The sequence below is a fragment of the Sorex araneus genome, chromosome 1, assembly GCF_027595985.1.
Source record: "Sorex araneus isolate mSorAra2 chromosome 1, mSorAra2.pri, whole genome shotgun sequence".
NCBI classification, from domain to species: domain Eukaryota; kingdom Metazoa; phylum Chordata; class Mammalia; order Eulipotyphla; family Soricidae; genus Sorex; species Sorex araneus.
In genome coordinates, this window is record NC_073302.1 from 229152202 (window position 1) to 229175459 (window position 23258).

The 23258-nt window shown below is 41.9% G+C and overlaps 1 protein-coding gene and 1 non-coding gene across 8 annotated transcripts in view; one reads left to right on the forward strand and one right to left on the reverse strand.

Annotated features, from left to right (window-relative positions):
* The window catches only part of IFT88 (intraflagellar transport 88), a 149207-nt gene continuing 125949 nt past the window's right edge, over positions 1-23258 (reverse strand). For 4 of the 7 annotated variants that reach the window (XM_055139367.1, XM_055139389.1, XM_055139374.1 and 1 more), the window contains 2 exons: positions 3520-3630; positions 1-3297 (listed from right to left, as the gene is read on the reverse strand). In XM_055139367.1, the coding sequence (XP_054995342.1) occupies positions 3176-3297; positions 3520-3630 (233 nt within the window). In that variant the 3' untranslated portion in view covers positions 1-3175. Of the gene's footprint in view, positions 3298-3519; positions 3631-8322; positions 8490-23258 lie in introns of those variants that run through there. The other 3 variants (XR_008630244.1, XR_008630245.1, XM_055139380.1) reach the window with 3 other exon arrangements.
* Positions 6961-7067, forward strand: LOC129401423 (U6 spliceosomal RNA). Its single transcript, XR_008628336.1, has one exon. It is a non-coding gene; the product is annotated as a U6 spliceosomal RNA (small nuclear RNA).

The following is a 23258-nucleotide window of genomic DNA, read 5'->3' on the forward strand; positions in this document are numbered from 1 at the left end:
TATTATATTTTATTCTCCATTAATGAGAAAAATTTTTATTTTTGAAATTTCGGAATTATAAAACAGGCATAGGAATAGTACAAACAACATTAAGAATGAATTAATCATTGTTAATTAACAGTTAGCCCATCTTTTTACATTTACTTTACCATTTTATGTATTTCTGTATATACGTATCTTTATTTTTACAGCGCCAGGGATTGAACAAGGGCCTTGCACATGCACGGCAAATGACTTACTAGCATATAGCAAATCCCTGCCCCATTTTATAATTTTATGTGCCACTGAATTACTGACAAAAGAACTCTTCATCTCAGAATACTTTGATATGTATTTCCTGAGAATTTTTCTCTTAGGAACCATAATACAATGATCACAGTGAGAAAGAAAATGTTACAGATATAGTCCTATTACCTAACATGCACACGCAGTCATCGGTAACTTTCTACCCCGAGAGCACAGCTCTCCCAGGCCAGCATCTGCAAGAGGATGGCATTTAGTAGACCGGGTGTTTTTGTTTTTTTGGCCACAACTGGCCATGCTCAGGATTTACTCCTGGCTCTGTGCTCAGGGATCACTCCTGGTAGGGCTTAGAGGACCATATGAATGCCAGGGACCAAACCCAGGTCAGCCACATACAGAGCAAGCACCCTCCCCGCTGTACTCTCTCCAGCCCAAACTTCCTGGGACTTGTAAAGGCGCCCAGCTGCTCCCCTGGCCATGAGCACTATTGTAAAACTCAGCAGATGGCCCTGGTGCCAGACTAGTTTGAATCCAACTAGTCAGACTTTTCAAAGCCTTTGCTTGCGTGTCAGCTCTGCCCGACAGCCACAGCTCTGTTAGCCCTTTCTCTGAGAAGAGCCCTGTCGCCTGGACTCTGCCGCCCCCTGCATCTGGCTTCTTGCTTTCTAGCATGTATCATGACATCTCCCCTGGTGGGTCCCCAGCCCTCAGTTACTGCCAGTCTAACTCGGCAAGCCTCTAATAGAGCCAGATTATTCCTCTGTCTGTGCTACCCTTTGTCCCCCTATGTAAACACCCCCTTCTTCATTCTTTTAGTACAGAGGAGGCTTCCTGATTCTGCCTGAATGAGCTGGCCATTCCTACTTTTCTTTTGGGCGGAGCACTACTTTCTTTGTGTGGAGGGGGGGAGAGTTGCTCAAAGGTTACTCTGCACTCAAGGCACAGCACCATATGCGGTCCTGGGGCTGAACCCAGGCAGCCAAGTGAAGGACAAATGGCTACTTGCTTACTCTCCCTCTGACCCTTTTTACTTTCTAACTTGCACTTAACAGCATTTAAAACCCTTTACAGGGGCTGGAGCGATAGCACAGTGGGTAGGGCATTTGCCTTGCACGCGACCGACCCGGGTTTAAATCCCAGCATCCCATATGGTCCCCTGAGCACCGCCAGGAGTAATTTCTGAGTGCAGAGCCAGGAGTAACCCCTGTGCATCGCCAGGTGTGACCCAAAAAACAAAAAAAAACAAAAACCCTTTACAAAACTGTCTAAGGTCATCCCTGCTGGAGCCTTAGCTCCTTGAGAACAGTTCAACACTGCAGCTCCAGAATCCAGCTATGGAGTGGATCTGCTGGGCTTCTATCCACTAGATCACAGCCTATCTGAGGATGCAACTGCATTTGGTTTTCCACCTTTCTGCAGCTCCAGTGATCTAGAAAGACACGTTAGATAAGATGGAAGCACCTGCTTTCCTTGCAAATGAAGCCTTACAGATGAGTCATTTTTTCTGTTTTGTTTTTTGTTTTTTTGGGCCACATGGTGGTGCTTGGAATTAGTCCTGGCTCCTACTACTTACTGAATTACTGTGTGCTAAGGAATCACTCCTGTTGGTGCCCAGGGGGCCATATGGGGTGCTGGGTATTGAACTCAGTTCAGCGGCATGCAAGGCAAGTGACCCACACATTGAACTATTGCTCTGGCCCCAAAGATGAGCCATTTTTCTAACCGTCCCATCACTGTGATTTCTCTGGCTAGTGTTTATCCAGCCAAATATATTGCTAAAGAAAAATGCAGGCGGTTCCTGGCCTCCATCCCATCTCCTCAGCAACAAACAGGAAAAGCTTCTTAAGAGCCATCACTGATCACCGTTAGTAATGCACGCTGTAGAGCTAAGGCATAAAGGAACTAAGAAACTTATGTGGAGTTAATTATGGTATTTCCTTGCTCTGTACTAAATACAATTGTTTTAACTGTATTATCACCTGGAGACCAAACTTCTAGAAGCTTAATAATTTTCAAGTAAAAATTTTTGTTATTTTGGGGCCACATCTGGCAGTGCTCGAGGGTTATGCTCTGCTCTGCATTTAAGAATTACTCCCTCCTGGGGCTGGAGAGATAGCACAGCGGCGTTTGCCTTGCACGCGGCCGACCCGGGTTCAAATCCCAGCATCCCATATGGTCCCCTGAGCACGGCCAGGGGTAGTTCCTGAGTGCAGAGCCAGGAGTAACCCCTGTACATCACCAGGTGTGACCCAAAAAAGCAAAAAAAAAAAAAAATTACTCCCAGTGGCATTTGGGGACTGCATGGGTGCCTGGGATTTGGCTGCACGTAAGGCACGGGCCTACTTGCAGTCCCATCTCTCCAACCCCTTCCAAATAATTTTCTGCTGGTTTGTAGTGGGCTCAGCCTAGTGGAGCTTGAGGGGAGGGGGACTAAGGGGGGCAGTGTACAGTCACCAGGACTACACCTGGCAGTGCTCAAGTGCCACACAGGGATCAAACCCAGGGCTCCACACGCATAGTGAGTGTTTTACTTGGCCATCCCTGGCCCCAAATTCCAAGTCATTCATCAGGGATGCAACCTAGTACTGCATTTTTCAAGTTTCGGATCATGAAACAAATTAGTGTCTCCAATTAAATTATACACAATATCTGCACACTCTGCAGTATTAAGGGTTGTGTATGACAACATTTATTTTCTGTCAGTATTTTCAAAAAGGTAAGGAAGTATTTGCAATTTTTTATTCCATTAAAAAATCATAAACAGACAAAATAGAATAAATAGCTCACAGAATCGAATAAACAGTTATTTAACATTTTGACAGTATGCGAAATGTAAAATGTAAAATTTGGATATTTCAACCAAAGTTTAGCATGAGTACTATTTTTAAGGGTGACTTTCTTTCCTCTAACAAACAACATGTGAATACATATATTATTCTGGAAGCAAATCATCTCCCAACTCTTCATCAGCAAAATCATCCTCGTCGGTTCTTTTCTTGGCTGAGGTTTTTGGTCTTTCTGTTTGAGGGCCAAGCGGGTCCACATAGGAGGCATCTAGGAGTCAAAGCAGACAGCCACATTAGAGTTCAACAGGTGAGACAGGTGAGAGACCAGCTTACCAGGTCACGAGAGCAGAGGTGTCCTCCCAGTCAGTCTAAAGCTTGTCTTTGTGTACATAAACATTTCAAAACTGTCCAATCACGTTTCTGCATCTCACTGGTCTTCTGCAGACCTGCCACGCCTGCAGGGAACTGGGGAGGGAGCACCAGCACTTGCCTATTTCTTTGTTACTGCTACTTTCATAAGGTTCACTGGTCCCGGGGAAAGCTCTGAGTTGGGCACTTAGTCGTTCACCTTTGCTACTTGCACTATAGTTCTGGCCACTATCTGAAAACAAAAATAAAAATGCATTTGTTTCACACATTGAGAAAGTATCGATACTATATTAGGAATCACAAGAAGACTTATTTGCCAAGAAAAGGGCAGGCTGTTTCACTTGGAAGCCAATTTCTGAGGCATTATTCGCTAAAATGTAAAAGAACCTTCTTATATCGAGAAAACATCACATATGCATTCTTTTAAATTTGTGCTGAGTTGAAGTTTTGATTTTATGGACTCCACTGTGAGCAGTTTGAGACCAGTTTTAAGAGCAAAGAACAGAGTAATGGAAAAAGAATAGGAGCCAGTTAGTCAGCATGAGGGGCCAATGAGTGGCTGAAAATGAGGCAAAGCAGAAATGCTGAAACCAAGCCAGTGAGACTTCGCTCACAGAGTCGCTTCCTTCAGCTGTCTGGAGAGAATCCGATTTGCCCTGCATAGTGGGACAGCTGCTGGCTGAGTAAGAGGAAAGGTTTGGAAAGGATCAGTGTCTCAACATGGCTGCAGTGGGAAACAAAGTGAAGATTTTCAGATAGGGCTGAACAATAGTAGGAAATACTACTAGCAATTTTAAATTCTAAAGTTCAACAATATTAAAAAAAAAGTTTCTCTAGCATCACCATTTTAATGTTTTCTCTTAAAATTCCTGCAACGCTTTATTATTAAAATTCTTTTTATTGTAGGCACTATAATGTGTAATACCATTAGTGACAGGGTTTCTGCACACAATGCTCCAGCGTCACACCCTCCCCTACACTGCCCTCCCAGCCCTTGCCTTTACTGGTTTTTGTCTTTGGGTCACACCCAGCAGTGTTCAGGGCTTACTCCTGGCTCTGTGCTCAGGGATCTCTCCTGGAAGAGTGTGGGAGACTTTACGTGGTTTCAGGAATTGGGCCCAGATAGGCTACGTTCAGGCCAGAGCCTGCCTACTTTCCCTTCAGTCCCCTATTATTATTTTTTAATGAAATTTCACTATTTTTAGTTTTGATATCAGGATGCAGGCGTGTCCTCTGCCACTCAGCCACAGCCCAGAAGCTTCCTTTTCAATGACAGCAGTTCAGGAACATACAATGTTCAAATATTTTCTGAGAACACTTTACATTTCAGTTTGTTGACAGAATGGCAACAAATCAATATAAGATGGTCTTTTTTTTTTTTGCTTTTTGGGTCACACCTGTTTGTGGATGCACAGGGTTCACTTTTAGCTCTGCACTCAGGAATTACCCCTGGTGGTGCTCAGGGGACCATATGGGAAGCTGGGAATCGAACCCGGGTCAGCTGCGTGCAAGGCAAGAGCCCTACCCACTGTGCTATCGCTCCAGCCCCATGGTCTTTTGAAGGGAGAGGTATTGGCACATTGCGGCTGAAACCCAATCACAAGCAACTTTGTAACTGTGTACCTCATGGTTGTTCAATTTAAAAAATGATTAAAATATACATACATATATGTATATGGGAGACCACCGTATATATGAAAAATAATCACATATATGAAAGATCATTTATAAGAAGGACTATCATATATATTATCATATATATTATATAATATATAACTTAATAGAATAGTATATTATAATAAACATATTATGGTATAATATATGATATATATTATATATAACGGGATGGAGCAATAGCACAGCAGGTAGGGCGTTTGTCTTGCACGCGGCTGACCTGGGTTCGATTCCTCCGCCCCTCTGGAGAGCCCCGCAAGCTCCCTGTGGCGTATTTGATATGCCAAAACAGTTACAATAAGTCTCACAATGGAGATATTACCGGTGCCTGTTCCAGCAAATCGATGAGCAACGGGATGACAGTGATACAGTGATATATATAATATATAATATATATATGTATATATATCAGCTGCCCTACAAGCCTCATTGTATCTCTTACTGTGCCCATACAATAATAACTAATATTGAGATGTTAATTAAGATGCTAGGAGGAGGGGAATGCCTCTAGGTGGTGTTTCCTTTGAATCTGGTGGGCCCTCAGGAAGTGCTTTTCTTATGTTGATTTTGCTACCAGACTGGGTGTGGAGAGAAGTAGAGGGGGAGAGACTAGTGAAGAAGAGGGAGAATCCAGAGAGCTGGATCAAGAAATGAGGGGCTAGAAGGAAGAGTGCTCGGGGAGAGACATGAGAGAACCCAGGCTGTGAGATGGAGCACGGAGAGATGAGCGTTAGGGACAGGAGGAGACAAGAATGAGGGGCAGTGTGAGACTAGAATGGGGACCTCAGAGAGACTGGAACAAGTGCATGGAGAGAATGGAATAAACGGCAACTGATCAATCAACCGGCTTGGCCCTCGTTCCCTCTTCTGTCTGACCGATGGCCTGGGCTGCCATGGCTGGGCAAACAGCCCGGGACCAACCCACTGAACCTAGGCAAGGCCGATGGGGAGAGCCACTGGGGCTCTCCCCTGGCCATACCTGGAAGATGTTTTTTACACCCTCACTATGCATTACATCACTGTCATCCCGTTGATCACCGATTTGCTCTAGTGGGCACCAGTAACATCTCCATTGTGAGACTTCTGGCATATTTTTGGCATACTGAATATGCCACGGGTAGCTTGCCAGGCTCTGATGTGCGGGTGAAATACTCTGGGTAGCTTGCCAGGCTCTCTGAGAGGGGCTGAGGAATTGAACCTGGGTCCACTCGCTATCGCTCCAGCCTTACAGCGGATAGGGCGTTTGCCTTGCATGCGGCCGACCTGGGTTCAATTCCCAGCATTTCATATAGTCCCCTGAGCTCCGCCAGGAGTAATTCCTGAGTGCAGAGCCAGGAGTAACCCCTGTGCATCGCCAGGTGTGACCCAAAAATCCAAAAAAAAAAAAAAGAAAGAAAGAAAGAAAGAAAGAAACATGAGGATTACCACAACTTCTATTTTACACCTTCAGGTATTCAAAATCCTGTAATCATACTTATGTATGCTTAGCTGCCTGAAAGATTCCAATTTTGTAGAAAGCGTGTATCTTTAAAATAAAAATAGTAAAACTTAATTTTTCTTTTTACTTCTGTGTTGTTAGATATCTAACCTGGGCACACTACTGAGCCACATTCCAAGCCCTTGCTTTTATTTATTTTAACAATTTTTTTTTCATTATGAAGACTCCTGGGATAGTATATAGTGAATCTTCTCCTTTCATCGTTTTCAATGAACTTTCAGAATGACCCTGCCATACTGGGTCAAACTGGGTCACCAATAAGCCCAGGTGAGCCTGGTGGGTTTATTACTACATAACAAAATGCTGTTACACCCAGTGACAGCAACACATAACTGTCACTGTCACTGTCATCCCGTTGCTCATCGATTTGTTCAAGCAGGCACCAGTAACGTCTCTCATTCAGAGACGGCAGCACATATACTAAAATTGGAATGATACAGAGAAGATTAGCATGGCCCCTGCGCAACACATAACATTTAGTTTAAATAATAAGTTTAGAAAATAAGAATTTGGAAGTAAATTTATCTGAATCATCAGATCTAAACAGATCTATAAACTCCTGAGGGGTTAGAGAGATAGCACAGTGGGCAGATAAATTGCCTTGCAAATATCCGATCTGAATTTGATCCCCAGCACCCCATATGGTCCCTGAACCCTGTCAGAATGATCCCTGAGCATAGGCAGAGAGAGATGCTTTCTGTCCCCGTGCTAGGCTGAGTTGTCCAGGGCATCCTGAAGGGGGGCAGGTGATCCCACACCTGCCCAAACAGAGCCCTGGCAGCTGAAAACCTCCATACTCTACAATCACTACCATGCTCACAGCTGGACTTCACTGCTTGAGACAAGCTTCATCCAGAAATTAATCTATTGGAAAACTCAGGCATGTGGGTTTTGTGACTGAAATCTCAGGTTACTTCCCTCCAGCTGATGTGGCCCCCAAACAAAACAAATGTAAAAATTCTTTAAACAGAATGATTAAAGGTTAAATGATTAAAACATAAGTGATTAAAATTTTTATTTGCATACATGATAAAGTTGTGCTTTCAGAAGAAACTGAAAAATGTAAACTTGCAAAAAAGTAGCATGAAACTCACAGAAGTTATGGGGAAAAGGACAGAGGCAGGTGGAGCAGTAATATTTAGTCTTAACGCTTCATTATGGTAATATGCTTCACTATAACCTAAGAATGCTCCAAATATTCTTGAAATGATACATAATTTAATCAGTTATATATTCCTTCTAAATGTAAGATTAAATGTCACCTATTAAAATAAACAAGATTTTAGAAATACTAGGGTATGAGCTGGAATGATAGTACAGTGGGTAGGGAGGTGCCTTGCATGCAGCTAACCTGGTTCTATCCCCAGCACTCCATACATATCCCTGAGCACCATTAGGAGCAATTCATGAGTACAGAGTCAGAAATAAGTCTTGAGCATCACTGGGTGTGGCCCCAAAACAAACAAACAAAAACCAGAGTAGTAACAGAAATGAATGGACACAAACTTAAAATTTTGCAGCAAGAGAGTGAAGTGGGAAGCTCCAGACTTGTTTCTACACAAAAAATCTGACTTAGCAACCCTGTATAGAACTCCAAAGGCTGCATGTGAATTCTAGAAACCAGACTATTTAGAAATAGTACCACAATAAACTATTTAGAAATAGTACCACAAACAAGTCAAAGTCAAGAACACAAAACTGAAACAAGAAAGAAAACATTTTTGTCCACACCCCACAGTAATCAGGGCTTACTCCTGGCTCTGTGCTCGGCGATCACTCCTGGCAGGGCTCTGGGGATCAGTGGGGCACTGGAATTGCACGCAGGTCTAGCTGCCCCGCTGTCCTATTCATTTTACTGTCAGCTCCACCTCATCAGCCTGAATGCTGACTGGGAGAAAAAAGTCAAGCTTGCGGGGTCTCTGTTGAGATAAAAAGAGAAGGGAACACACACCCAGCAGTTTTTCAGGGAAATACCTGTAATAGAGATTTGTTTCTCCCTTGCCTGATTTGGTCTGCTATGTGAAACCATACTCCAGGTGCTTGGAAGTTGCTGAGAAAACAAGGCAACAGTAGCCTGTTATGGGGCCAGAGTACCTCCCCCAAGCACAGCAGCTAGCACAGCTTGCTGCCATCTGGATGGTGTCCAGCTCCTGCCTTCTTTCTCAGTAGGAAAAAAAGGAGAGTTAAACGTCCACCCAACATTCCAGCTACCTAGTGGGGAGGGGGTGAGGGGAGTGGGTGGAGGAACTGAATAATTGTGAATGTTTGGGAGCTTCAGAGAGCTAAAAAGGACTCAGTGCCCTGCTGCGGCCATAGACATCCTATGTATTACAAACACATGTCAAAGGAAGCAAGATATTACAAATACTTAAAGGACATCACACTCACTTTTAAAAAGGTAAAATTACAAGCAGAAGCTGAGAGAAGACTAATAAATTTTCTCACCCAAAAAACCTGACAAGGTCCCATAATTTTTAAGAGTCATCCCCCCCTGCATAAAGGCAGCTCAAAAAGATGGGAAGGGATACATGCTTTCCACAAGGGAACCAATCACTAAAAAATGTAACAAGACATTTGAAGAAACAGAGGAATAGAATCAAATCAAACCTCGACAAAATGGGAAATGAAGCAAGAGTTTTGCAGTCAGGAGGTCTGGATTTGGATCTGTAGTCCCCCTAGCACTGAACTGGAAGCAGCCCCAGTCACACTGGGTGTGGTCCCAACACAAGCACATAATTCACATGTCATTCTAAGAAGCTTAGCGCTACAGTAAAAAGCTAATAGACAGTAAGTGAAGCCAGGAAGCTGAGCTAAAAAGTTAAAGAGAAACTATCAATCAAGAAATAAAAGTTTCAAGAAAAGAGATCCAAATTCTGAAACTAAAGAATTCAGTAATGTGCTCCCACAGATAAGATCCGGAGCTGCCTCGAGTGAAACGGACCCTCTGCTCCTAAAGACTATGATCCGAGAGGCCTTATAACCCATTTTGGCACCCAGAGCAGCTTCTTACAGAAATGCATCTAGATTGAACTGCGCTACAATCCCATGCCGCCCTGGAAGGGATTTTCCCTCTCTACCCTGTCTTTCTGCACGGAAAATGGCGGTAGCAACACCCAAGTGGCGAGAGCCACCTCCTAAAACTCCCAACCCAGAGGTATGAGTTTGCAGTGATGTGGCTCGTAGGCGATCATGGGATGGAGGGCGTTACCAGCACGATCTCCGCCCAGATAAGATCCGGAGCTGCCTCGAGCGAAACGGACCCTCTGCTCCTAAAGACTATGATCCGAGAGGTCTTCCAATCCATTTTGGCACCCAGAGCAGCTTCTTACAGAAATGCATCTAGACTGTGAATTGAGCTAAAATATCAGAAATCCAAAACCACGTGAGCTCATAGTCTTCATTCTCAGCAATGAAAAGAAATTATTAAATGATGCCTTTTCAGCAGGCCTGATAGTTAGGGGAAAATTTCTATTGAAATGTTGAATGTATTCAAAGTATAGAGAGAATAAAGTGAAGATCATTAGCTACTTAGGTGGGGGGCGGATGGGAAGGGGGTATATTGGGGTTCTTGGTGGTGGAACATGTGCACTGGTGAAGGGATGGGGGTTTAATCATTATATGACTGAGACTTAAACCTGAAAAAAAAAAGAATTCAGTAATGTATAACTTAGTTTTTAAAATCATCAAAATCATCACCAAAGGAGACAAGATCAAGCAGAAAAAAATTATCAGTAAATTAAAAACATATTAGTTGCTTGAATTACTGAGTCAGGGGAACAAAAGGAAAATAATGAAGAAAAGTGAAGAAAGTCTAAGAAAATTATGGGAGACCATTAGTTTATCAATATACTATAGAAATCCCACAGAGAGAATAAGGACAAAGGGACAGAGAAATTATTTGAAGAAATAGATAAAATTTCCCAAATATGAAGAAGGAAATTAATATCCAATAGTAGAAGCACAAGAGATCTCAACTAGGATAAACCTAAAAGGGTCCACACCAAAGCACATTATAATTAAATTCAAAAGTCAAAAAGAAAAATCTTAAAACCAGCAAGAGAAAATCTGTGACTTTTATGTACAAAGATCATCAGCAGATTTCTTAGCACATTACAGACTGGAAGGGAGGTGGATAACAAATTCAAAGTGCTGGAGAAAAAAAAACCATGCAAGAATAGTAAAACTGTCCCTCAAAAACACTGCTTTAAAAGAAACAATACTTTCCTGGACAAATAAACACCAAATTACTCAAAGGAGTACTATATATTGAAACAAGTACCTGCTGGATAGGAATATAGCAGCACATTAAAGTGTAAAGTTCTCTGGTAAAGGTACACGTTCAAACAAACAGTCCTATAACACTGGCATGGTGGTGATATATACCTTTATATTCAGAGAAAATATAAATAACATCTGTAAAACTAGACCTATAAAAATAACTACAAGTACAGTACTGTAGGGTCTCTATTTCAGACCTGTCATAAATTTACTTTAGTAAGTAACGAAATTAAAAAGATGAATTAAAAAGATTAAACTCGAGGTGTGTGATTGACCCTGACCCACCATCCCTGCACCCTGCCCACGCCTGCACCCTCGGACCCGGATCCTTCCCTCCCCCATCTGCCAGACCACCATCCTGCCTGGCTGAGCCTCCCCTCTGCCCCTGCCCCAGGTGTGTGACCCCTCCACTTTCAGCATGGCTGGGGGCGTGGCCTCCGCAGTAGTGGGCATGGCCTTGGCTGGGGCGGAGGTGCCACTCATGCGACCGAAGATATTTTCCACATTCCTGGAAATCTGGAGTCACATCTCAATTTTTACCACCTAATTCTGTGAGTAACATCCTAGCTGTCTCAAACACAATAGGCCAATAGTCCACTAGTCTATTCCAATTTCACCAAAATACTAGTAAATACAAGAAGCTGTAGAAGCCCAATATAAAAGATCACAGCCTTCAAAAGCTTCACTTGGGGCTGTACATATGGCACAGAGGAACACCTGAGAGGAAGGACATATTATAGAAGAGGGAAAAAAAGGAGAACAGCATCGATTGAGCTCATCCAGAATCCTTTCTCACTACAAGAGGGAACTGTGATAGTGAACTAGAAGGTCGAACCTCCATACAACCACAACAACATAAAGAAGCAGTGCAAATCCCCACCATGAGGAGAGGATGATGAAAAGAGTCTAGAAGCCTCCATAGGCATTACCCACAAATATGAGCTCTCCGACAAAGAATTCAGAGATGAAATGCTGAAGATGTTCAATGAACTCAAAGAAATGATAGAACTGGCATCCAGTAAATTAAAGGAAGACATAAAAGAAACAGTAGAATGAACAGTCAAGAAAAGGAAGAAATGAGAGTAGAAATTGGAAAGCCATTCACAGGAGTGTCATGAATAAAGGATTCCATAGATGAAATAAAAAACTCAGTGGGTATCCTCAACAGTAGAATGGCTACAGTCCAAGACAGAATCAGTGAGCTTGAAGATGAGCTGCAGGAAGCCTACAGGCAACAACAAACAAAGGGAAAAGACCTCAAAATAGCTCTAGGGCAAATCAGAGACCTAGGGGATGATTCCAAGAGGAAGAACATTAGAATCATCGGAGTACCAGAAGGACAGGGAGGCAACCCCAATGAAAAAGCCATAGTTAAAGAAATCATTGCTGCAAAGTTCCCAGAGCTGGAGAATGCAGGCATCCAGATTCAGGGAGCCCGAAGGGAGTCAGCTAAAAGAGAACCTAGTAAGAAGACTCCAAGACATAGTTAGAATGATGGGTGTCACAGATAGAGACACAATACTAAAAGGAAATTATATAAAAAAGAGCACCCCTCACCCTTAGATTTATAGCAGACCTATCAGAGGAAACCTTCCAAGTCCGAAGACAATGGTGGGATATAGTTAAAAAAAAAAAAACTCAATGAAATGAATGCTTCACCAAGAATACTTTATCTAGCTAAACTCTCACTCAAACTTGAAGGAACGATACACTCTTTTATGGATAAACAACAGCTCAGGAACTTTCATAGACTCAAAACCAAATCTAAAAGAAGAACTAAAGGGGCTACTATAAGAAAAAACCCTACAAGCACAACAAACACTTACAGAAAGATAGCACAAAACCCCATGACAATAATATCTCTCAATGTCAATGGTCTAGATGCACCAATTAAGAGACACAGAGTGGAAAAATGGATCCAGAAACTGAACCCAACATTCTGCTGCCTACTAGAACCACATCTGACAGTCAAAGCAAATACAGAATCAAAGTCAAAGGATGGAAAATAATTCTGCAAGCAAACAACTCCATCAAAAAGGCTGGGGTGGCCTTACTAGTATCTGACAAGATAGATTTCAGGTTGAAAAAGATTAGAAGGGACAGCGAAGGCCATTTTTTATTAATCAAGGGATATGTATAGCAAGAAGAAATCGCACTCCTAGACATATACACACCCAATGAGGGACCACCTAAATACTTAGACTTTAAGAAGGACATTGCTGGCAACACAAGAGTACTTGGAGACTTCAACACTGCCTTAGCACCTCTGAATAGATCAACAAAATTAAAACTCAGCAAGAAAATACTAGCTTTGAGAGAAGATACAGGAGAGAGGGATAATAGATCTATACAGAACTTTACATCCCCACAAAAAAAGAGTACACATTCTTTTCCAGTGCACATGGAACATTTTCCAGAATAAACCACATGCTGGGCACAAAACATACCTGAACGGAATCAGGAAGATAGACATTGTATCAACTATCTTTTCAAACCAGGATGCACTGAAGATAGAAATTAATCATGCACAGATACAGAAAACCAAATCAAACACCTGAGAATTAAAAAAACTCAATGTTGAACAACGAGTGGGTCAGGAGGGAAATCAAAGAAGAAATCAAAAGATACTTGGAAACAAATGAATGAAGACACGAGCTACCAGAACTTGGGGGATGCAGCTAAAGCCATGTTAAGGGGAAAATTTATAGCTCTGCAAGCATTTCTCAGGAAGGAAGAAAGGGCCCACATAAATAACTTGACTTCACAGCTCAAGATCTTAGAAAAGGATCAACAAAAGTAGCCCAAGCCAGGCAGAAGGAAAGAGATAATAAAATTTAGAGCAGAAATTAATGACATGGAAACCCAAAAAGCAATCTGAAAGATCAATGAAACCAAGAGCTGGTTCTTCGAGAAAATAAACAAGTTTGATAAACCACTAGCAAAACTCACAAAGAAAGAGAGAGAGAACCCTAATAAACCGAATCAGAAATGAAAAGGGGGACATCACAACAGAAACAAGAGAAATTCAAAACATCATCAGAAACCACTCTGAAAGTCTGTATGCCATGAGACAAGAGAACTTAAAAGAAATGGATAAATTCCTGGATTCCAATAATCTCCTAAAGCTGAGTCTCAAGAAGATCTGGAATACCTGAATAGACCTATTAATATCAAGGAAACTGAAACTGTAATCAAAATTCTTCCCAAAATCAAAAGCCCAGGTCCAGATGGATTCACTAGAGAATTCTTCCAAACATTTAAAGAGGACCTACTGCCAGTTCTTCTCAAGCTTTTCCAGGAAACTGAAGAAAAAGAAACCCTCCCAAACAGTTTCTATGAGGCTCATATCTCCCCAATACCAAAAGCAAACAAAGACACCACAAAAAAAGAAAACTATAGGTTGATATCCCTGATGAACACAGATGCAAAGATTCTCAACAAAATATTAGAAAATAAAATTCAACAACTCATCAAAAAGATCATACACCATGACCAAGTGGGATTCATCCCAGGGACACAAGGATAGTTTAATGTTCAAAAATCAATTAACATAATCCATCATATCAACATAAGAAAAGATAAAAATCATACAATCATACCAATAAATATAGAGAAAGCATATGCATATGTCAGGGATTCAAACCAGGGCCGACCATATTCAAGGCAAGAACCTGACCTTGTTCTATCTCTCTGATTCCTAAAAGGTTAATTTTACATAAAATAATACAAATAGACTGACAGGGAAAGATAAAAAGAAGATACTTCATATAAATGGCAATCCAAAGAGAGTAAGAATTCAGAGAGAAAATATAAATAACAGCTGTAAGACATAACTACAACTATAAAAATAATGATTACAGTAATGTAGGGTTTCAATTTCAGACCTGTCATAGATATACATTTAGATCAATGTCTGGTGTTTGATTTTATTATAATATTTTTTAACAATTAATGTCTTTATTATAGTTTAGGCAACATGGTTACAATAGTGTTTATATATACAAAATTGCAAAGTTACTGTATCTCCTACCATGAAAGACCCTTTCCCACTGTCTCATGTTGCCTCCAGTTTACCATTTCATTGTCCTCATTGCTCTTCTCATTGCCTGAATATTTAAGTCCAAGCCCAGGGTTGTCATCATTCAATACTGTTTACTCCCTGTTTTGCTGTTCCATATGCACAGATGATCTGGTGTTCATCCCTCTCCCTCTGACTCACTTCACTAACACTATATCCCCCAGTTCCATCTACACTGCAGTGAGTCACAAAAATCCACGTTTTCTTACAGATGCATAGTATTTCATAACACAACTTTTTTATATATTTGTTGTTGGACATTCAGATTGTTTCTATATTCTGGAAACTGTAAGAAAAATAACAGTGAGTCCAGGTGTGCAATTTTCAAATGCATGAGGGTAGATATCAAGGAATGGAATTTTTTTCCACATCACGTTCCATAGAGGTTAAAACAGAAAACATTTCCTCCCATAGTAAGTGAGGGTTCCTTGTTTCAACACATCCCCACAAGTGTTGGTTGTTTCCAGGTTTTTTATTCTGTGCCATTCATGGGTGTGAGACAGTATCTAATTGTTCGAATTTGCATTTCCCTGATAATAAATGACAATGGACAGTTTTACATATGTCTACAGATATCTGTATGTTTTCTTTAGGTGTTAATCTCCTCCTCCCCATTTTTCTTTGGAATTTTCTTTTTTTTTCCGCTTTTTGGGGCTCACCCGGCAATGTTCAGGGGTTACTCCTAGTATTGTTCAGAGGACCATATGGGATGCTGAGGATCAAATTCAGGTAAGGCGCATGTAAGGCAAACACCCTACCTACTGCACTATGGCTCTGGTCCCTCGATGGAATTTTTAGTTATTTTGCTGTTGAGCTTTGTGAGGCTTTATATGCCTTGAGCATTATCTGATGTATGGTATACAAATGGTATATACCCTTTATTTGATGTGTGGTATACAAATATTTTTTCCCATTTAGGAGGGTGATTTTTTATTTTAGCTTGATTTTCTGTTTTTCTTTTTAGGTCACACTGGGCAATGCACAGGGGCTACTCCTGGTTCTGCACTCAGGAATTACTCCTGGCAGTGCTCAGGGGACCATATGGGATGCTGGGAATTGAACCCGGGTCAGCTGTATGCAAGGCAAAGGCCCTAGCTGCTGTGCTACCGCTCTAGCCCAGCTTGAATTTCTTTTGCCATACAAAACTTTTAAATTTGAAGTCCTGTTTGTTTATTGCTTTTGTTTGTTTTAGATGTCCAACATTTAGATTTGGCCTTCTGGAACTGTGAGTTACCATGGATAGTCTTGATCAACATGATGAACTCAGAGAGTCTCTCACCCTGTTCGTTCCATTCTAGGCCATGGGTTCCAATGTGGAGTTCTCTGGGCAACCTTCTCAGTCCTATCTTGGCATTAAAATCATCGACAATGATCCTGTAGAAGGTGTGGTCTTCTTTGTAGAACTTTTCCAGCTCGATATAGAATTTCTCAATTTCTTCTTCATCACAGTTGGATGTTGGTGCTTAGACGACAAAAATAGAAACTGCCGGCAGTGAGCCACATCTATTCAAGCGTAATCATCCGATTTGGGTTGTTAGGCATTCGAATGAATCAATGCTCATGGCCAAGTTCATGTTGACAAGGACACCGATGCCACCAATGCCTCTGTTGTCACATGTTCCGAGGAACAGTTCTCCAGTGTCGAAATGGCGTGATGTGATCGATGCCTTCTCGTTTCGGTCAGACAAATGATGCTGTACTTGATCTTCTGCGCTTGAACCATCAGGTCCTTGATGGATGCTTCTGATGCCAGCGTACATGTGTTGAAAGTACAGTCATTTTAGTCTTTCTTCGTTTTAGAAGTCTAGTTCGTCCCTGAAATTTTATCAGCCTCTCCTTGCTCATCCTTCTTAATGCTGTCGTATTGGGGGCTCTTTCAGTTTCAGGCGGATGAGGCCCATTGTTGTTACTGTTTTTGGCATATCAAATACGTCATAGGTAGCTTGCCAGGCTCTGCTGTACAGGCAGGGTACTCTCAGTAGATTGCTCGACTCTCCGAGAGGGATGGAGGCTATTAGGATGGCCTCAAATTGCCCTTACAGGTGTTCCCATGGTTCACACCATATTTGAAACCTATAAAATATGGTGCATAAATTCTGGAAAATGGGTATTAAGTGTCTTATGGTGTGTCATGTGGCCACGAAGCGGCCACACAGTTTGGAAAACAGCCTGGAGTATGGCGTGGCTGGGTAGTGGAATATCCTGGTGGACAGTTCCACAACAAAATTGACCACATCATATTCAATCGGAGGTTTTGCCTGACCGATGTCATTGTTGTCCCAAATTCCAAACGGGATCGGAACACCATCTCCTTCATGCAAAATTCTATTTCACAGAGTGGGGAGAAAGGTCTGCAAAGTTTAAGTTTAAGAAGAGAACTCCCAGAATGACCACCAACTGGGAGCTCTTTGGCACTATTGCGGCAACGTGGGAAGATGCTATCCTTGACAACATCGAGGAGGAAGACTGGTTTAGCACCTCCATGACTGCATGAGGAATGCAGAGACTGGGAAAGCCACAAACAGATGCCTGTCTTCGGATACTCTTGAGCTCATTCGCCAATGTGGTTTGACATGAGCCTCAGGCAACCAAAGCTAACATCCGAGCTTGCAAAGCTGTGCAGAGAAGTGATAAAGGAAGACCTCAAAGAGAGAAGAACAACAGTGTTGGCTGATGTGGCAGAAGCCGGGAAAAGTATTGGCAGTGCTCACCTGTGCTTCACCAACTACAAGACCAAGAAGACTGCCCTCCAACGTCCTGATGGATCTATCACATCTTCCAGAAGGGCAATGGAGAGGATTACTCACGACTTCTCGGATCTCTTTGACAGCCACGTTCACCTGCCCACATACCAAATTCCACAGGATGAATATGTCATTCCCAATGTCCTCCCTTCCGAAATCTGGCATGCCATTTCTTCAGTAAAGACATGTACAGCACCCAGTCCAGACAAGGTCAGACCTGAACACTTGAAGAATCTGCCACCAGTACTCGTCAATACACTGGCTCGGCTCTTCACACACTATCTGTCCAAATGCAAGGTTGTCCCAGTGGAAAACTAGCAGGATGGTACTGTGGAAAAAGAAGGGAGACATCCACGACACTGGCAATTATCGCCCAATCTGCCTGCTGTCCATCATCTACAAGTTGTTCACTCGAGTCATCCTAAATAGAATATGCAGAACACTAGACGACAGAGAACCATGCTAGCAAGCCGAGTTCCAAAAAGCATGACTGACCATATCCACACAGTGACCAAACTCACTGAAGATTCATGAGAGTTCAAGATACCGCTCTGTCTAACGTTCATCGATTTAAAGAAGGCCTTTGATTCTGTTGAGACTGAAGTGTTCACTGAAGCCCTAGCCAAACAGGGCATTCAAACTCAGTACATCAAGATCCTCCACGAGCTGTATTACGGATTCACCACCATGATCTCACCATTCTACAAGGAAGTGATCATTGATGTAAAGAGAGGGGTTCGGCAAGGTGATACCATTTCACCGAAACTCTTCAGTGCCACCCTCGAGAACATCAAGCGATGACTGGAATGGGGAGGAATGGGAATGAAGATAGACGGTTGGCAACTACACCACCTTCGTTTCGCTAATGACATCATTCTCGTAACATCAAACATTAGCCAAGCAGTCACAAATGCTGGCCGACTTCGACCTCGAGTGTGTAAAGGTCAGACTGCAGCTGAATCTCAACAAAATGATGTTTATGAAAAACGAACTAGTCCCTGATGTTCCATTTACTCTCAATGGAATGAACATCTCCTAATGCAGCAGCTATGTGTACCTAGGTCGAGAACTCAACATGAGGAATGACTTGGCGTCAAAACTGCACAGGAGGAAGAGAGCAGCATGGAATGCCTTCAAGAGCGTCAAAGAAGTGGTTAAGAGGACAAAGAACCTCCAGCTCCGGGCACATCTTTTTGACTCCACTGTTCTTCCTGCACTAACATACGCCTCTAGAGACCTGGGCCCTATGAAAACAGGATGAGAATGCTATTCAGGTATCTCAAAGAAGAATTGAAAGAGCCATGCTAGGAGTATCATGTTTCACTCAAGTGAGAGAGGGAATCTGGAGTTCCAACCTCCGTCGATGATCAAGAATCAGTGATGCTGTCTCATTTGCCCAGGCATTGAAAATCAGATGGGCCGGATATGTAATGCGATTCAGAGACGACCGCTGGACTCAAGCTGTTAATGACTGGACTCCACGGGATGTCAAAAGACCACGTGACTGCCCACCAATGAGATGGTCAGACTTCTTCATCAAAACCCTGAATGAACTATTCGAGGCTCTTCCTGTTCCTGCAGTGAGCAGATATCATTGGGCTACATTCACGCGACAGGGACAAATGGAGATGTTACTGGCGCCCGCTCAAGCAAATTGAAGATCAGTGGGATGACAAATGATACAAGTGATATAATGTAGTTATAACTCCAAATATAATTCAGGCTAAAGTCCTGTAATATATATCCCCCATCTCCCCCCAGTCCCCTATGCCTGCTTCTGTGGCAGGCACTTCTCTCTCTCTCTCTCTCTCTCTCTCTCTCTCTTCTCTCTCTCTCATTCTCTCTCTCTCTCTCTCTCTCTCTCTCTCTCTCTCTCTCTCTCTCTCTCTTAAACACACACACATTTTCCTTTATGGCAGGGTGGGGGAAGGACAGATGTTGGAACATTATATAACTGAAATCCAATCATGAACAACCTTGTAACTGTTTATCTCACCGTGATTTAATAAAAGCATAAAAAAAAACCACTCAAGCACAGGGAAACAAAACTGTCATCATTTTTTTGAGCGAAGAACAAAAACATTTTCAGAGAAACAAGAACTGAAGACATTTACTTACTGCATTGAAACCAATTCTGAGAGGAATAGAGAATGGTCTCCTATAAAATGCAATTCACCCAGACCTGAGAGAGACTGATAACATATACTCTGACCACACAAACCCCCTAGCACCACTGGGACAGACCCCAGAACCTTAATGGGAGTAGCCCCAAAGCACCACCAAGAATGGTCCAAAGATAACAAGTAATTACTATTCTCATAGAAGTTTGTGTGTCAGGATTAGTTCCACTCCTCCACTTCCTGTGCTGACATTTGGGAAGCACCAGGATTTTCTCAAGTGATGGCTGCCATGGGGTCGTCTTGTGACAGAGACTAAGTGTGAAACTAACCTATTTTACCACTAGGATCACATCAACCCTTTGTGATAAATGGATCTTTTTTTGGGTGTGGGGGGCATACTAGGAGATGCTCAGGGATTACTCCCTCCTGGCTCTGCACTTAGGAATCACTCCATGCAATCACAGGGGACAAAGTGAGATGCCAGGAATTGATGCCAGGGATTGAGCCCTGCCCACTGTACCATCATTCTGCACTGTGCTCTCCAGTTTAGACTGAGTTCAGTAAGAGCGTTTGGCTGTTGGTATAATTTGACTGTATTGTAGGTTTCACTTCCTTTTTATTTATTCCATTTGAAGTTGTTTAATTTTTCAGATCTGAGAACCTCATTCTTCAAAATTCTTAGCCATTATTTCTTGGACAACATCCTGTGCTTCACACTTCAAATGTATATGTTAGTTAGACTTTGCCTTTCCTGCCACTTTCACTCTCTGTGCTGCATTCTGGATCATTCTTGCAGTTCCCTTTCTGAGGTCACCAATATCACATGATCTGCCTTTAGCAATCAGCAAACTTTTTGTTCAAAACCAGGCAATAAATACTGGCAGCTTTATATGCTATAGAGTGTCTCACAGCATGAAAGCACTCATATACTATAGATGATTGAGTTTGGCTGTGTAAAACTTTATATGTAAAAATTTATTAGAAAAAAAAACTATCTGTAATTCAACAGATTTGGCCTGTGAGCTATAGTTTTCCAACTCCTCCTTTTAAATTTTTTTCCCTTTTTTTGGTTTTAGGGCCATACCCAGTGGTGCTCCCTCCTGGCTCCGCACTCAGGGATCAGTCCTGGCAGGTTGTGGGGACCATGCAGGATGTACCCCTTGGGTTACTAATTAAAATATTTATTTTAAAAAACTGAGGGGGAGTTCTATTTAGTTCTTTAAAAAAGCTGCCTAGTAAATTTTGTATTTCTTGGCCATACCCAAAATAATGAAATATTCTACAATATATGAAACATAATTATTTATATGACAAAAATTTTTAGAGCTAAGGTAGTAAAAAATCCATACTACAACATCTACATTACCAAAGTCTATGTTCAGTCCAGATTTCTGTATTCTTACTTTAAAAAATATTCTTTACCCTAATTATAGTATCTCTAGTTTCTAAAGGTTAGGCTCTATAAGTTTCTGTTGTTGGTCGCGCAAGGAGGCTTAATTCTTCCTTAGGCTCATTTTCTTAAAAAACCACTGTAGGTTCATGTATTTGGAACTTTATTGGAAGGATTATTTGAGACTAATTTAAAGATTGTTCTTCAAGGTATGATATAAATATGTTTCTTTCGGGCATCTGGGAGTACTGCCAGATGCCTTCCATTTTATGCCAGTTTTTCAGCTTGGATTTATCTTCAGTACACAAAGATACTATGTATTTTAGTTTACAAATTATGTGAGTGAGGGCTTATAATTAATAATTTTACATGCCAGTAGAACCAAGGTGGAAACACAATGGTTGAGAGTTAAATTCCAGTTGAACACTGGATAAACCTTAAATTTCCCTCTAAGATCGATTGCCTTCTACTTTAAACCCCATCAAATGTGGTGCATTACTCTTGGGATATTAGTGGCATGAGGTAAGCGACCCCCCTCCGTTCTGGGGCAGCTGCAGGCTGAGGGTAGGCCATACACTGTTGTGCTGATGGCCTGATGACACACACCTGCTGGTGAAGTGCTGAAATCAGCTCTCGTGTCACTGCTGGTCCTTAGTGTCATGGGCCATGACGGTACTTTTGTTTTTAGATAATCAGGTTTCCTGGTAGCTGCACACCCTTTTATTTCATTCAGTTTATTCAGTTTCTTCCCTAGGTTTAGAAGGTTCGCTGTCTCTAGGTTTAGAAGGCTTCCTATGCTTATTTCCTTAAACAAGCTCTCTGTTCTTCTCTTTCTCTTCCCCTTCTGGGATACCCATATCCATACATAGCCTTTCCTAATGAAGTTGGATTCAGAGACATCCTCAACCCATTCGAGCAATCTTCAACCCAGTCTTACTTCTTTTTTAAATTGAATCACTGTGAGATTACAAAGCTTTCATGATTGAGTTTCAGTGATACAATGATCGAACACCCATCCCTCCACCCCATTCTTTTTCTTTTTACTTCTTTTTCTCTCTCCTTCCATTGGATCTTTCATACAATGTCGTCTTTGAGCTCATTGATCCATTCCTCTCTTCTGGGGAATCATTCCTACTCTTGGTCTATCTTGTTTCCATAGTTTCCCCGGTTCTCGACAGCATTTCTTGAGTTCTTCACATTATTATTTTTTATTTAAAACAGGAAATGTTACTTTATGTTCATTAGATTTGTTTCTGAGCTCATACTTTTTCTGAGTTTTGCTTAGTATCTTTGATTAGCTTCTCTGTGTTCTCTTGAATCATGCTGACCAGCCTTTCTCTGTTTTCTTCTTTGGGTTTCTTTGTTCGTTGTTAAGTTTGCCTTTGGGCCATTTCAAACAGTGTTTGATAGCTGCTTGGCAAGGGGTTCACCCCGGCTCTGTGCAGGGGAACATGTGGTATTGGAGACTGAACCTGGGGCTCCTGATACAAAACTCATGCTCCAGTCTTTGAGCAGTCTCCCTGGTCCCCGCTGAGTTTATTAGAGCAATTCTGAACTTTGTCTGACAGTGATATATTATTTACTGTGCCTTTGAGATTAGTATATAGAGAGCTGTTTGTTCTCCCCTTGTCATGTCAAATTTGAAGTCTGAGATCTCAAAATATATTTTCCCTTATAATGCATATCATTTTACATCCTCATATCTTTATATATATCTTTGTAGATATCTTTAACTGCTCGTTTTTCTACTTTAGCCCTTCCCCCCTGCTTTTTTTTTGCTTTTTGGGTCACACCCAGTGATACACAGGAGTTATTTATTCCTGGCTCATGCACTCAGGAATTAACTCCTAGCGGTGCTCAGGGGACTATATGGGATGCTGGGAATTGAACCTGGGTCGACTGCATGCAAGGCAAATGCCCTATCTGCTGTGCTATTGCTCAAGCACCCCCGCCTTTTAAACCAATGATTCACAACTAAGAACTGAACTACTTTCATTTTTGTTTTGGGTGATGCTGTTGCTTAATTTGATTTCTTGCTTACAGTTTTTTTAACTTCTGGCTTCAGTAGGGAGGCAGGC